Source organism: Talpa occidentalis, unplaced genomic scaffold (genome assembly GCF_014898055.3).
Source record: "Talpa occidentalis isolate TD23 unplaced genomic scaffold, MPIMG_talOcc4v2.1 talOcc4.7, whole genome shotgun sequence".
Classification (NCBI taxonomy): domain Eukaryota; kingdom Metazoa; phylum Chordata; class Mammalia; order Eulipotyphla; family Talpidae; genus Talpa; species Talpa occidentalis.
In genome coordinates, this window is record NW_023605083.1 from 134,002,875 (window position 1) to 134,017,163 (window position 14,289).

Below are 14,289 nucleotides of genomic sequence, written 5' to 3' on the forward strand. Positions count from 1 at the left end.
CTGGTGAGTCCCTCACCCACCCACCTCTGGCCTGCACCCCAGCTCTTGTGTGCGTAAATAAATAAATCTTTAAAAAAAAGAAAAGAAGGAAGTCCAGCCTCTTAGGGCCACTTTAAAAGTCTGCCTGGGCTGACCCTGTGTCCCTGTGGAGGGTCAGGCAGTTCGTGGGGGGCAGGCCCCGGAGGCTTCCTCCCCACCGTGGCCAGCCCAGCAGCGTGGCTTTCAAAGAAGAGGCCTGGGGAGTGGGGACCTTGATTTTGCTGATTCCATTCTGCTGTGGAGATTTCTGGAAGCAAAAGTGGCCATGTGACTGTGGGAGTCGAGGCTGTGGGGCCGCCGTCACCCCGAGATCCTTCCCTGGGAGGGAGGGGTGAACACCTGTGACTAACCCACCTTAGGTGTTAGGGCCTGGTCAGGACCCTGGGGAGTGCAAGGGTGCCCTCTCCGAGGACAGCAGGCTGGACTTCAGCTGCCCACGCACTGGGGCCGCCTCGGCCCGTGGACGCTCCCTGCAGACTCGCCTGTGTGGGCGCCGCAGCCCCCATCCCCCCAGCCCTTCCACCTGGACTGTCGTGCTTCCCGCCCTGCCCTGCCCGCGGCCTCCTCTCTGCCGGAGCCTGCAAGCCCCACCCCTGCCCGCCCCCCAGCACCCTCCCTCCTCCACCCAGCCCGGCTTAGTTTGCACCCCCAGAGGCAGCTGAGACAAGGGTTCAAGTGGGAGTGACCCCAAGTGGCCCTGGGCTGGAGGGGAACAGGGAGGGAGGCCCCCTAAGGCGCTGTCCTGGACGCTGCACTGTACCCCAGAGTTGTCCCACCCAGTAGAGAGCTGGGGTCGTCACTCCCCAGTTCCTGCTGAGGGCGGCCTTGTGGGAAGCAGCCCCTTCTCTGTCTTCTGGGCTCAGGCACCGGGGCAGATCCCAGGGGTGGGTGTGGTAGACACGGGTGACCCTGTGGTCTGCCCGCCTGCCAGCCCACCCACAGGCGCCCAGTGCAGAGGCGACGGGGCCAGCGATGGCAGTAGCTGCCACCCCGGGAGGGAGGCGGGAGGTGGCCGTGGTCGCTGCTCTCCCGCTTGCACCCCTGGCTCTGCGGCCGGGTGCCCGCAGCCCGGCCAGCTCTCAGCTCCCCGGAATCGCCCCCTCCGCCCTCAGCCCTGTCCACTCCTGGCCGAGGCCTGGTCTCACTTCTGTGGCCTGCGGTGCCCTCCTTGGAGAACTGTCACTTCCATGGTTCTCTGGGTCCCGAATCCTCTGCTCCTCCTGCTGTGCCAGAGGGGCCCTTCACGACCCCAGGCACAGCCCCTGCGTGCCCTCCCACTGCTGGACTCCGCATGCACCTGCTGCCTGGGCCTCCCAGCCACAGCCAGACCCCACTGTGCTACCCCAAGAGCCTGCCTGAGCCCTCACCCACCCTTCACCAAGAAGGGGTGCTCTAAACTGGGAACTCGCAGGAGATGAGGATGGGGCATTGTCCAGCTGGGCCCTGGTCAGCTCACCCGTGGACCCAGTGCAGCATGCTCACAGCTTACGAGCATCCTGCCCGCCAGGGTTTCCCTGGGCTTTTCCCTGCAGGTTTGGCCAGGGCATGTGGGCAGGGAGGCACCTCTGCTTGGTACCCTAGTCCTGGCTCCCCAGTGGCCACCGTTTCTTCAGAGACAGACCCCGCTCTGCTGCTGCCCGGAAGAGCCGCATGGCTCTCTCGTGGGGCGCGCTTTGACCGTGGTCTCTGGCCTTTCTCTGCAAGCCACTTGTCCAGGCCAGAGCAGGGCTTTGGGGCCTGCTGTGGAGCAGGAAGTGTTTCGGGAGCCGGGAGAGGCTTGCGGCAGCCAGAGCGGCTACACAATGGCCCCTTGTGCACACACATTCCTCCTTAAACAGGCCCAGATCCAGCCGCCTGCTCCCGCCCCTCAGGCACAGACCAGGAGGTTGCTTCTGCCTGGCCAGCCGAGCTGAGACCGAGGAGGAGAGGGCGGGCGGGGCCCTCCCAGAGTCGTCCACTCCTGCTCCCAGGCAGGCTTGTGGGTGGCTTTAGCCCCTGGAAACGTGGAGTGACCCATGTCCAGTGCAGACGTGTGGGGCAGGGCAGGGCCTGGTGGCCGGAGCTCTGCTCGGTGCAGGACGGCGCCTCTGGCGCAGCCACACGTGCTCGGGGCGGCCCCACCCAGGTCTTTAGCTGCTATTTTTGCTTCGTATTTTCAGCGTGTCTCATCTTCAAGCCTTGGATTTTGATGACTGCGCTGGATCGCGGCATCTGGGGCTGGACAATGTGCGGAGCCCGGATTGTTTCCAGCGCGCGCCGTCCTGGCGCTGGTGCAAATGTCTGCAAACATAAATCTTTCACTTCTGAGTCTTCGCGGGACAGGCCCGGCGGCGGCCCGTGCACACAGGCTCTCTCCGGGCCTTGAGGCTCACCACGGGGCAAAGGGAAGGGCGAGTGGAGTGAGACTTTGGGGAGCAAAGGAGTCCGCTGGGCATGGACCCTGGGGAGGGGCAGGCGGGCAGTTTGGCAACTGGTGTGAGCGGAGCTGGGCAGTCAGAGCTGGGCACTTGGCCTGGGCGGCAGTGCTTGTGTCTGATGCTCTGGGGATCCGGCTCTTCAAGCCCCGCTGGGCATCTTGCATCCCCACTGGCTCTTTTTTTTTTTTTTAAAGATTTATTTTTATTTATACAAGAATTGGGGTACAGGCCAGAGACGTGGGAGGGTGAGTGGATTCACCAGAGATAGAGCCGGGAGCAGAACAGGCAGACTGACCAAAGACACTGCTGAGGGGAGCAGCGGGCGAGGCAGGAGAGGTCTGCCATGCCATGTGGGTAGCTCCCTGGTCAGCTGGGACTCGAACCCGCACTGCAGAGGCTGTAGACAGCTTCGCAGTGCTGCGCTCAACCTGCTGCGCCACTGGGGAGGCCCACCACTGGCTCTTTAACCCACTGACCAGGGGACACAGCCCAGCGCTAGCCCGTGAATGGCCACTATTCTGCCCGGTGGCTCCTTTGGGACCGCCGGCCACCAGAGCTGACGTGCAGCCATGGAGGTCTCAGACCTGCAAAGGGATGAGCTGGAGTCCCTGGCTGGTGCCTGTGGAGCTTCGTGACAAGGCGCCCCGAATTTTCCCTGGCTGGGCGCTCTGTGCTGGGGGCCTCTGTGGGTGGGGAGGCGGGTGCATGGCGGCTCTTGCAAAGCAGCCTGTGTCATCAGCAGCTACCCCGATGGGAAGCGGCGATGCAGCTCCCTGGCGGCTTCTCCCACATCTGGGGTTTGGTGTGGTGCCAGGAACCGGAATAGGAGAAGCTTTTTCTCTCTGGGCTCATCTGGGGCGCTCGGCCGGCTTCTGTTGGCTCCTCCCCGGGACGTTCGCGGAGTGTGGTCGGGGCTGGAGCGCTGCCCGGTGTGTGGTCATGGCCCCCCCCCCCCCCCCCCCGGGCTCTCCCCCTTTGTCTCCTGCGAGGACACTTCTCACTGGATTAGAGTTTGTCCTAAATCCAGGGCAAGCTCACTTGGAATGCTCACCCCAAGCTTCTTTGCAGAAACCCTTTTTGCAAATAAGGCCACATGCCCAGGTGCTAGGGGTTAGCGTGTTTTGGGGGGACACAGCTCAGTCTGCAGACCCCAGAGGGAAGTGAAGTTCCACAGGCCAAAGTGGGGGTGAGGACCTAGTGTCTCCCTGTTCCTGAGGCCAGTTATCCGGGGGGCCCCTGTGCTCTGTGCCCACAAACCTGTGTCTGGTCGGACCTTTACATTGGAGGCAGAAACCCCTGAGGCCTGGTGATGAGGCTGGAGCTGGCTGGTGGGGTGTGAGGGAGGACACCCCAGATGCCAGGTGATGTGGGAGGGAAGTGGTGTGAACGGGGTGGCCTTTGGGAGGAGGTGAGAACAGCCTGGGTTTGGGGGACTGGACATCAGGAGATGTGCTTGTTTGGGGGATGGCATTGGGCCTCAAGAGCAAGCCAGACACCCCAGCTGAGCAGTCCCCGGCCTCTGGGGCCACCTTACAGGCACAGTTCAGATGGTGCTGCTGGCGACACGCGGGTCTGCTCTGCCCTTTGTGGCCAGTGGAACAGGGACTTGGCTTTCCAGGCTCCGGTGCCCGGGCCGCTGCACTCTGTCCTGGCCAACGGCCCCCAGTGGGGTGGGCTGCACGCTGGGGAACCCCTAGAGGCCGGGCCCGCAGCCCGGGTGCAGCCTGCCCGTGTGTTTTAAAAGGGCTGTTTTGGTTGGTTTGTGCCATGTTTAAAACATATTTTAAAAAGGTATTTTAGATCTTAGAATCTGGATTTTCAGATTCTCTTGAGAAGCCCGAAACTCGGGCCATGCGGGCCCGTGAGCCTCCCAGACGGCAGCGGGGCTGGGACAGTGTCCTCTGATGTCCCTGCCTGGCCTCTGCTGCCCGGAGTTCTGCGCCCTCTGTCCACGAGGTGGAGGTGGCCGGGCCTTGGAGAGGGCTGCATGGAGGGTGGGCCTGGAGGCGGCCAGGCGGCCAGGTATCGGAGCAGGGCCTCCTGGTCTCCGGAAGGGAGTTCTGTCTCCTGGGAAGAGACCAGAGCTGGGTGGCACCTGGAGGAGAGGAGATGGTCATGGGAGCTGGCCGCGGCCCCAGAGAGCTGCTGTTGGGGTGGGTCCCACTGCAGGCAGGGAGGACGTGGGGCTCCCATGAAGTGCTGGGCCTCAGGGCTGGTGGGTGGGAGAGGCTGGGGGGCCGGTCGCGAGGGTCCTGCTCCTGCCTCATGGTCCCTTCTGCTCGGGCTTTGCCACCCGGAGCAGCTGGGCACGTCTGCAGTTCTCTCTGGGCCTGGGCTCTGGAGGGATGGGCAGCGTCCGGGGGGCCCCCTGGGAGGACAGTCAGGACAAGGATGACCTGCCAGGGTGAAGGAGAGAAAGGTGGGGTGGTCGCGCCAGGCTCCAGGCTGTTCCGCCACAAGCTGGACGGCCCAGTGGTGGGACCACGGACCTCAGGGCTGGACACCATCGCGGCTCTGCCCCTGCCCCTAGGCGCCTTGGGCACACTGCTCAAGCACCCGGGCCTCAGTTTCCCCATGCGTACGGGGGACGGCGGGTCACATCCCGCGGCTACTGTGAGGAGTGACTGCGGTAGGCCGGCGCCTGGCCTGTGGGAGAAGTACCGATGTTGGCCCTACCCCCCCTGCAGGCAGTGGGCTCCCCGCTTCGTGGTTCTGACGGGGGTGGCTACGGTGGTTACTACTGAGGTCCTGACCCTTCCTGCCGCCGCGGCCGCCGGCCCTTACTGACTGGCGTCTGCGCTGGAGGGAGGGGTCAGGGAAAACCACCACAAGGAAGAGATCAAAGCCTCCCGGGCCGGGACAGTCTCATGGAGGTTGTACTGAATGTCCACTCTGCCCACAGCTGGGCCGCGTCCTCCCAGCCTCGCCTCTGCTCTGTCTCCCCCAGGGGGTGTGCTTGTTGGTGCCGAGCCCCCACGGAGCCGCCTGGCCCCTCTCCAGTGTGAGAGCTGCCCTGCTCCAGGCTCCGCTCACCGCGTCTTCCTCTCTCTGTCTTTCAGCCTTGAAAAGATCTTTTGAGGTCGAGGAGGTCGAGACCCCCAACTCCACTCCGCCCCGGAGGGTTCAGACTCCCCTGCTCCGGGCCACGGTGGCCAGCTCCACGCAGAAATTCCAGAACTCAGAGCCAGCCGCCCGCCATGTAGACTCGCTCAGCCAGCGCTCCCCCAAGGCCGCCCTGCGGAGGGTCGAGCTCCCGGGGCCCAAGGCCGAGCCCGTGTCCCGGCGCACGGAGCTCTCCATCGACATCTCGTCCAAGCAGGTGGAGAACGCCAGTGGTGCCGGCCCGGCCCGGTTCGGGCTCAAGCGGGCCGAGGTGCTGGGCCACAAGACGCCGGAGCCCGCCCCTCGGAGGACGGAGATCACCCTCGTGAAGCCCCAGGAGCCGGCCCACCGGAGGATGGAGCCCGCCACCCCCAAGGTCCCCGAGGTGCCCGCTGCCCCTGCCGCTGACGCAGCCCCCAAGCGGGTGGAGCTCCAGGTGCCCAAGCCGGCCGACAGGCCTGCCTCCCCCATCCTGCCCCCGACCCTGGAGAATTCCGAACCCGCCCTGATGTCTCAGCTGCAGAGCCGGCTGGAGCCCAAGGGACCCCCTGCGGCCGAGGGGCCACCCAAGAGCCAAGAGGGTGAGTCACAGAGGCCAGGTCTCTGGTGCTGCTGTGCTGGGTGGGAGCTGGCTCGACCGCGGGGCCTCCGGAGGACGCTGAGATTGGGGGTGGCGTTTTCTCACGCAGACCTGAGCATTCAAGGACGGGTGTCCCAGGGGGAGAGGGGAGGGGCCAGCTGCTCTGTGCCTTGGGGCTGGGATCGGTTTGGACTTTGGGAGCACCTCTGGGTGGCCAGGACTCCACCCAGGGTCCTGGGCGTGGCTCTGGCGTGGCACCTGCTGTGTGGGTGTCTGAGCATGGGAAGTGAGGCAGGTGTGGGGTCCTGTGGGAGCTGCTCTGCAGGTGGTTCTGCCAGCCTGGGGTGGGTGGCGGGCGCCGCGGCCTCTGGGTGTGAGGTGGATTCCAGCCCTCGGAGATTTTACTTTGGGGGTTTTTCTTCGGAGGGAGGGGTGTGTCAGAGGCCAGGAGAAAGGGAAGAACACCTCGTCTCGGCCTCTATGATTCTCCGGCTGCTGGGAGGGGGTCCCCACCATGTGGAAAGCCAGGGATACCTGCTCGCAGCTTCGTTTGGGGGTACGCTTCCCAGGAAGGGAGAGAAAGGACGGGATTGAGCTCTGTCCTCCAGGGCCCAAACCGGGAGTTTGCTCATGGGGAGGCGGTGCTGGTCCTGGAAGTACAGGGAAGGCTGGTCCTGGGGTGCTGCTGTACCCCCATCCCCCAGCCTCGTGGGGTCATGTTACAGGTGCTGGCTGGTTGTTAACCCCATGAGCGCCACCCACCCCGGGCCACTCGGGACTCAGCGAGTGAGCGGGTTGGACAGGCAGGAAGGACGTCTGGGCCTTGATTTACCTTTTTAAAATTATTATTTAACTGGAAAATTGTGTCTAACATAAAATTCACCGTTTTCACCATTTTTAAAGTGTGTTAACCCCGTGGCTGTGTGGCCGTGACCCTCTGTCTCCAGAGCGCCTGGCTCCCCTGTTCTGTCCCCACGGGGCCCCCACCCTGGTCCTGCTCCCCCACCCCTGTCTCTGTCTGACCCCCCCACCCCCGGCCCTCTTGGAGGCAGAGCCCCTGCCTGGCTGCTCTCACTGGGCTGTGTCCCCGAGGCTCCCCGCGAGGTAGCCACTGCCCTCCTCCGTTGGAGGGAGGGGCCCTTCTCTGCACCCCCACCTGGGCACGCCTGCTCCCCACTGTTGTGAGTGGCGTTTCCGACATGGGTGTGTGGACGTCTGTCTGCTGCCCCGCTTTGGTTTCCCTGCTTCACTGGATTTCCTCTGGCCTGTGGCTTTGGGATGGGGAGGCTTGCGACGGGGTGGGGTACTGGACACATCGCTCCCCCACTGTGTTACCGTCAAAGGCGTGTTTGACCCGACAGGTTGGGGTGCCGGGATGTGGCTGAATTTCCTGCCCCGGGGGCCTCAGATCACACTCAGATCAGCCCCGGGTGTGGGTGTCTGCTCTCCCCCTCTGTGAACGTGACTGCAGGGCCGCCCTGCCCCACGGCCCGGGACGGGGTGTCTGGTGGGCATGGCAGGGTGTGCGCGTGGCCGGGCGGCTGCTTCCCAGCCTCTTGGTCCAGGGTCCTGGGCACCGGAGCCAGCCCCTCCCGGGAAGGCGCTCCGCTCAGCTGAGTCAAACAGGATGTGCTGGGAGGCGGCCGGCACCGCCGTCCAGATCTGGGTGACAGCTGGCGCTGGGTGTGCCTGGCGCTGGGCCTGCGCTGGGGGAGCCCAGGAGCGGGTCTCAGGCCACCCTGAGGCCCGTGCCGGCGCCGGGCCGCCAGCAGGCTCTGCCCGGGAGCAGGGGCGCTCAGCGCTGAGATGCAGGGGGTGGGGGCGGAGGGCGAGGCCTCCAGGAGCCCAGGCCCAGTTTGGAGCAGGAAAGAGCGGGGCAGAGACGGGGCAGAGAAGCATTCCCCGCCGCGCAGCAGCCGGATGTCCGGGGCTGGAACTTGGAGGGAACCGGGGAGTGCGTCTGCGGAGGAGCGTTTCCGTGTCTAGACGCCGTTCCCCTCAGGCCCCGCCGCCCACCCCGAGTGCAGGTGTGAGTCCAGCCCCAAGGGGGGCCGCTGGCTGGCCAGGCTGCCCCCACCTGCAGCTGGAGCTGGGTCTAGGGGATTCTTGTCACTTAAATATCACTACAGAAGCCGCCCCTTCCTGGCGGAGGGGTGTTGCCAGAATGCGCTGCAGTGGCCTTGGTCTCTCCCACTGGCCCCCGCACCGAGGTCCCTCTGGGTCTCTGTCCCCCCTCCTCGGCCCGTCCAGGTCGTCCGACACAGACCCGGCTCTCCCTGGGCCTGGCTTCCTGTCCACCCTTCCTGCAGAACTGGTGCAGTGCCCCCTTCTGCCTCCCCTTGGGGGCCTGGGCTGGGAGCTCTGGGCAGCCCCCACTGCAGACTCCGCTGCCCTGGTACCCAGAGGGAAGGATGAAGGAGGGAGCAGACCCCTCGGCTCCCCTGGGGACTTACAGGCTGTGGCTGGGGGCGGGAGGAGATACCCCAGCTGAGATACCTCCAGATTGGTCTCCCTAAATGCCCAGGGCTGATGAAATCCATGCCCCTGGTGAGCACCCTCTGGCCCCTCCCCCCGGGGCCCTCCACGGTCAGTTCAGCCTCTTGTCCAGCGGGCACCATCCTGCTCCCGCCCCTGCTGCGGCCTGTCCGTGGTCTCCCACAGACCACCCTTCCTCTCAGTGGTCCTGACCTCTGGGCCCTGGGCCCCGACCCCACTCTTCACACCACTGCCTCTTGAACTCCAGTGCCTCCTGCATGAGTCCTCCCTCCTCTGGGCAGAGGCAGCCTCACTACCTGGCTCCATGCTTCTCTGCGGCCTTCTCCTGTATAATGATCTTGTATTGGGTTTGGGCAGGAAATGATCTGTCTTCTTCCCGCAGCTGGACTTTTTTTGTTTCCCACATGAAGGGTGTTCAGAGTACCCGTTCTTTAAAATTCAGAAAACAGAAAGATGAGCTGAAGTCCGCCTGCCCGTCAGCTGGCCGTCGCGCTCGGCGCTTGCTACGCGCCCTTCGGGATTCCTTCCTCGCCCTGGTATTCTAGGTTACTTGAGGGTGGGGCTGTTGTCTTTGGGATTTTATTCCTGCTTTTTTAAAGAATCCGGTAAGATACCAAATCTGGGGCTTGGACGTAGTGGGGGCACTGCCGGAGTTGCTGAGTCTGGGGTGAGAAGTGGCAGCAGGCAGGTGCAGGGAGCCCCGAGGGGACTCACTGGGGAACACAGATGCCCCTTGGTCAGCTTTACCCGAGAGGGCCCGGGCAGCAGGGGCTGGGGAGCGGGTCCCGACCACTCCCACCAGAGGAGCGGGGATGACCCCAGCACTTGCCTGGGTGGCTCTGGGAGGGCCTGGGCTGCAGGGTTCAGAACCACATCTTCGGGGCGGGCTGCTGGCCCTGCCTCCCGGGAGCCACCCCCTCCCAACACCAGCCAAGTTCCCCGAGGCTGCCTTATAAGGTGGGCACTGCTGCTCCCCGTGGGGCTGGGTGCTCCGTGGAGGCCGCGGGGAGGCAGGGCCTGGCGGAGCAGCCCTGAGCCAGCACCCGGCCGAGTTCCCTGTGTGTCCTGCCTGCACCCCTGAGCGTCCAGGTTCTGAGGCCTGAAGTGGGGGTGGGGAGGTCTGAGCTCTCGGGTGCAGCCGCACAAGCCCCAGCCCCCCAAGAGCCAAGACAGGTCCAAGAGTCACGTAGGGCTGTGGGGTGAGGGTGGGGTGGGGCAGACACAGCCGTGTCTCAGTGGGGTTACCCTCTCACTAGAAAGTTCCAGAAATGGTGCTGGTCAAAGATGGTGCATTGAGGAAGCCCCGTGGCGGGTGTGGCTTCTTGCAGAGAGAGGCCTGCCTGCCCCACCGGCAGGTGTACCAGGCGTCTGCTGCCCAGGCCCGGAGTGGGGGACAGTGGGACCCACAAGCACAGGGTTCCCAGGACTCCCCAACAGGCATGTGGGCAGGGCAGGGGCTGAGCAGGAAAGTGAGTTCTGAGCTGAGTCTAAGGGCAGAGGAGGGGATCAGCCAGGAAAGTGAGAGGAGTGTTCCCCAGCAGAGTGGGGCCCCGGTGTGGGTGTGAAGTGGGGAGAGGCTGACCACCGTGTGATTGGGAGGGAGGACACAGGCTCTGCAGGGGCTTCCTAGACACCCCGTGTTTAACACCCACCAACTTAGGATTTGCTCTGGTCCTGTCCTGGGCTCTGAATTCCTCGCTGACGGGGGCTGCTTCTTGTCCACCCTTCACCCCGACACAGGGCATATGCATGGGGAACTTGTTAAATGGAGGGGGGGCTCGGGGTGTCTGTGACAGCTGCTCACAGAGTTGGCTTCCGGGTGGAAGAAACCACAGGGCTACTTGTGGTCACACAGGTGTTGCCTCCAGAAGGGCGTCCCACCTCCTGCCTCCCTGCAAGGCCGCTCCCGAGCCCCATATGCCTGGCCCCAGGGCACCCAGGTAACCCCTGGGCGGGGTTAAGGAGAAGTACCTCTCACACCTAGACATGAAGCAGGAGCCCGCTGGGCCCCTGGGGCAGAGTGGCCCGGGACAAAATTGGGGGCAGCAAGGACAGAACTTGGCTCGGGACGCAGGAAAAGGACCCCGCAGGGAGCGCCGCCGGCAGCTGCAGCGTGCCGTAAATAGAGCAGAGCGGGCACAGCTGCGGAGGGGCCCCTGGGAGCCCCCGCTGGAGGCTCATCTCCGCGCTGCCCCCTGTGGCTTTGGGGACCGAGGCCCTGACCGCCCGGCCCGGCCCCGGACACATGGCCTCGCCCAGTGCCGTGGGCAGCCGGAGCAGCTGCCAGAAGAGGAGCCGCGTCTTCGCCCGCAGCTCCCAAGGCCCAGGACAGCTGCTGGGAGCCGGGGCCGGCACAATGGGGCTGCTGTCCCCGGGCGCGGCCGCCCGACTGTCCGCTCTGTGCGGCGTGGACAGAGGGCGCATTCAGAGCCGGAGGGGGGCCCTCCGCCCCACCCCGCCCCCAGCGCGCTGAAGAGTGGCAGCCCTGCCCGGATCCCGGGTTTCCACAGGCAGCCTGGAGGAGGCCGCTGGCCTGATGTAGCCACGTAGCTAAGAGCTGCGCCCCACATCCCCCCGTCTTCTCTCCAGCTTGACCCTCCCTGACCCAGCTCCTGTTCAGTGTGGTGGGACTTGGGGTGTTTGTGGCAGCCACCCACAGAGCTGGCTTCCGGATGGGGCTGAGAGCTTCTGGTCACACAGGCGGTGCCTCCAGCCGGGGTGTCCCTCCTCCTTCCTGGACCATGTGGGCACCAGTGCCCCCTGGCATCCCTGGGGCCCCAGAGCGGTGTGTTATAGCTGAGGAGCAAGGTCAGCCCTTGCCAGGGCTGGGCTTCCGGTTCTCTGGGTGGGAGGTGGAGACGGGGCAGTGCTCCGGTTATGCTGCGGGACACGGTCCCCTTGCAGGTGATGACAGGGACCCCAGTCTGGAAATGGGGGGCAGAGTGATCCCGGCAAAGGAAATGGCAAGTTTGGTGTTGTTCGGGGTGTGGTTTCAAATGTATTTTTATTTTCAAAATTATTTTTATTTTCAGGATTAGCTAGATCGCAGGCCCCCAGAGGCGCATCCCCGCCGCAGCCGGGACTCTGGCGTGAGTCCGTGCGCGTGTGGGTGGCTTCCCGGGGAGCGCGCGCCCCTGGCGTGTCTGCTGCCCTGTGAGATGCTTCAGTCTCACTTATTTCTCAGGGGGGCTTTTCTTACCTGTTGAGAGCTTCGTTGAGACATCGCCCGCATCGGTCCTGCCTTTTTCCTGGCATGAATTTATTCTTTTTTTTTTTTAAGATTTATTTGTTGATGCACACAAGAGCTGGGGTGCAGGCCAGAGGTACGGGGGGTGAGAGGAGTCACCAGAGACAGAGTGGGGAGCAGAACAGGCAGATCTACTGAAATCCACTGCTGAGGGGAGCAGCGGGGAGACAGGCGAGGTCTGCTGGGCCATGGGGGGCGCTCCCTGGCCGGGGATTGAACTCGTGCTGCAGCGGCTGCGGACAGATTCACAGCACTGTGCTTAACCCCTTAAGCCGTCAGGGAGGCCCCAAAATTATTTTAAACAATTTTTCAATTTTTAAAAAAGACTGTGTTGGAATTGACTTGCCTTGTTGCCCGAGGTTTTTGGCGCCCCCTTGAGTCTCGCACCTGGGCAGAGCCTCACCTGTCGCCTGGGCCTGGCTGGCAGCTTTGGGATCCACGTGTCCCCATGGCCTGCAGCAGCTGTACCGGATTCATAGTCTAGAGTCTCCTGGCCCTCCCTCCCCCCCCCCCCCCCGCAACCCCTCCGCCCGTCCCTGCACCTGGAGGCCCAGACTCAAGCTCCCAGGACCCTCCATGTGCCCCACTCACCCCTGCTCAGCCCCAGCAGCTGTGGCGTCCTGGACGACGTGAAGGTGGTGACTCGGGAAAGCTCCGAGTTCTAGGGGGTGGAGAGGCGGGCAGGTGTCGGGCCTCGGCTGGCTGAGTGTATTTCTGTTCCCCGCCCCCGCGAAGGGGGGCTTCAGGGGCTGGGGATCCAGCCAGAGGGGCAGTGGCACCTGAAGTCACTGGTGAGCCCAGAGCAGGCTGTCTGGGGCGGGGGTGGGGGTGTCTGCTGACCTGCGCAGCCCGGAGCCTGGCCCGGGAGGGAGAAGGGGGGCTCTGTTTTTACCCCGGGGTGACCCCCCCAGGTGGTCTGGCTTTAGGCCTCTTCCGGCCTGAGGCTCCGCACTGCTGACTACTGACTCACATGAGTCTGGTGCCTGATGGGACGAGCAGGCCTGTAGGCAGCAGGCTCCGGTTACAGAGGAGGAGACCCCTCCCCAAACCAGGTCCTGTGGCAGCTGCGACCATCACCCCTGCCTGGACGTCGGGCACCTGGTGCCCGGGCTGCTGCCGCACCCCCAGGTGAGTTCAGGCCGAGTGCTGCAGGATGTGGTTGCAGTGGCTTCCCAGTGGGGCTCGTGGCGATGGAGGAGGAGCCAGGCCTGGGGTTGGAAGGAGGCGGGCCCTCCACCTGTGGTCCCTGGGCAGCAGCCCAGCCCCTACCTGGGCCTCTGAGGCGCGTCCAGCCTCACATCTCCCTATGGCAGGGCCTTGGCCACGCCTGTGTCTCCCAGGAGTGCAGGGGTCAGGCTCCAAGGTGGCCACCAGACCTGGAATCCCAGCCCAGCTCTGCCTGCGGCCCCTGTGGCTCCCCAAATCCCTGTCTGCCTGCCTCAGCAGCTAGGGGGGGCTTCCTGATCTCGCCTTAGCCCCTGCTCCCCCTCCGTGGGCTCTGGGCACCCTGGGGCCTCTTAGCCACCTGCACAGCCCCACCCGGGCCTTGGGGCCCTGGCCATCCTTTTCCAGTGCTGGGCAGCTCTGTTCAAACCCAGAATTTCCGGGATATTGGATCTTGGTGTCCAGATGCGTCTGTGGGCGTGGGGGGCCTCTGAAGGGCCTTCCGGCGGCAGCGAGCTGCTGGGTTCTCGCCCAGCTCCCTCCTCCCTCCCTGCTGCCCCTCCCTCAGCCCTCTCCCCAGGCGCCAGCTGGCAATAGCACCCCCCCTTCTGTGGGGAGTCCTTCCAGGCCCGGTCCCTCTGGCTGCTTGGGGAAAAGCGTATCTCAGCCGGGAGAGGCCCGGGCCTGCTGCCCCTCGGCAGGATGAGGCTTGGGTGCCTGCGGAGCTACTTACTCTCTTTGTCCCAGTTTCCAGATTCAGCTGCTAGCCTGAGGCGCCAGCAGGGAAGAGGCTGGATTTGGCCCAGGGTGGCCCTGGGAAGGAGGCTGCTCCCCTCCCCCCATCTTGGGGCTGGCGGGTGCAGGGGCTGGTCCCCGCCCCCAGGCTTTGCCCGCGCACACCTCCACCCTTCCTTCTTTGCAAAGCACTGAGAAATGAGAAATGAAAGAAAACTCCAGTTAGAAAGGCGAGCCCTGGTGTTCCCTCTTCCTCCGGCCCTCAGCTGCCCTGGATTTTGAAATAAGATCCTGCTTGTGTGTGGGGGGGCGGGGAGTGTGAATGGGGCAGTGGGAGTCTCCTGTCTCCCCCCAGCCCAGCTGCTGGAGCCCCGCCCTCCCTCCCGGTGCCCTCCTCACTCGGCCAGGCCAAGCTGCTGGCAGGGCCTCCAGGAAATGTTTGGGCTGGGCTGGGGGTGGGGGTGTGCCTTCTCAGTTGGGGTGCCTTCTGGATTGAATTAGAACCTCCC

General features: G+C 64.6%; 1 protein-coding gene across 3 annotated transcripts in view; it reads left to right on the plus strand.

Moving 5' to 3' along the window:
• SEPTIN9 (septin 9) overlaps positions 1-14,289 on the plus strand; it is a 115,915-nt gene that overhangs the window by 56,858 nt on the left and 44,768 nt on the right. For all 3 annotated transcript variants that reach the window (XM_054689470.1, XM_037493744.2, XM_037493745.2), the window contains one exon: positions 5,516-6,139. In XM_054689470.1, coding sequence (XP_054545445.1) covers positions 5,516-6,139 — 624 coding nt within the window. The remainder of the gene's footprint in view (positions 1-5,515; positions 6,140-14,289) is intronic.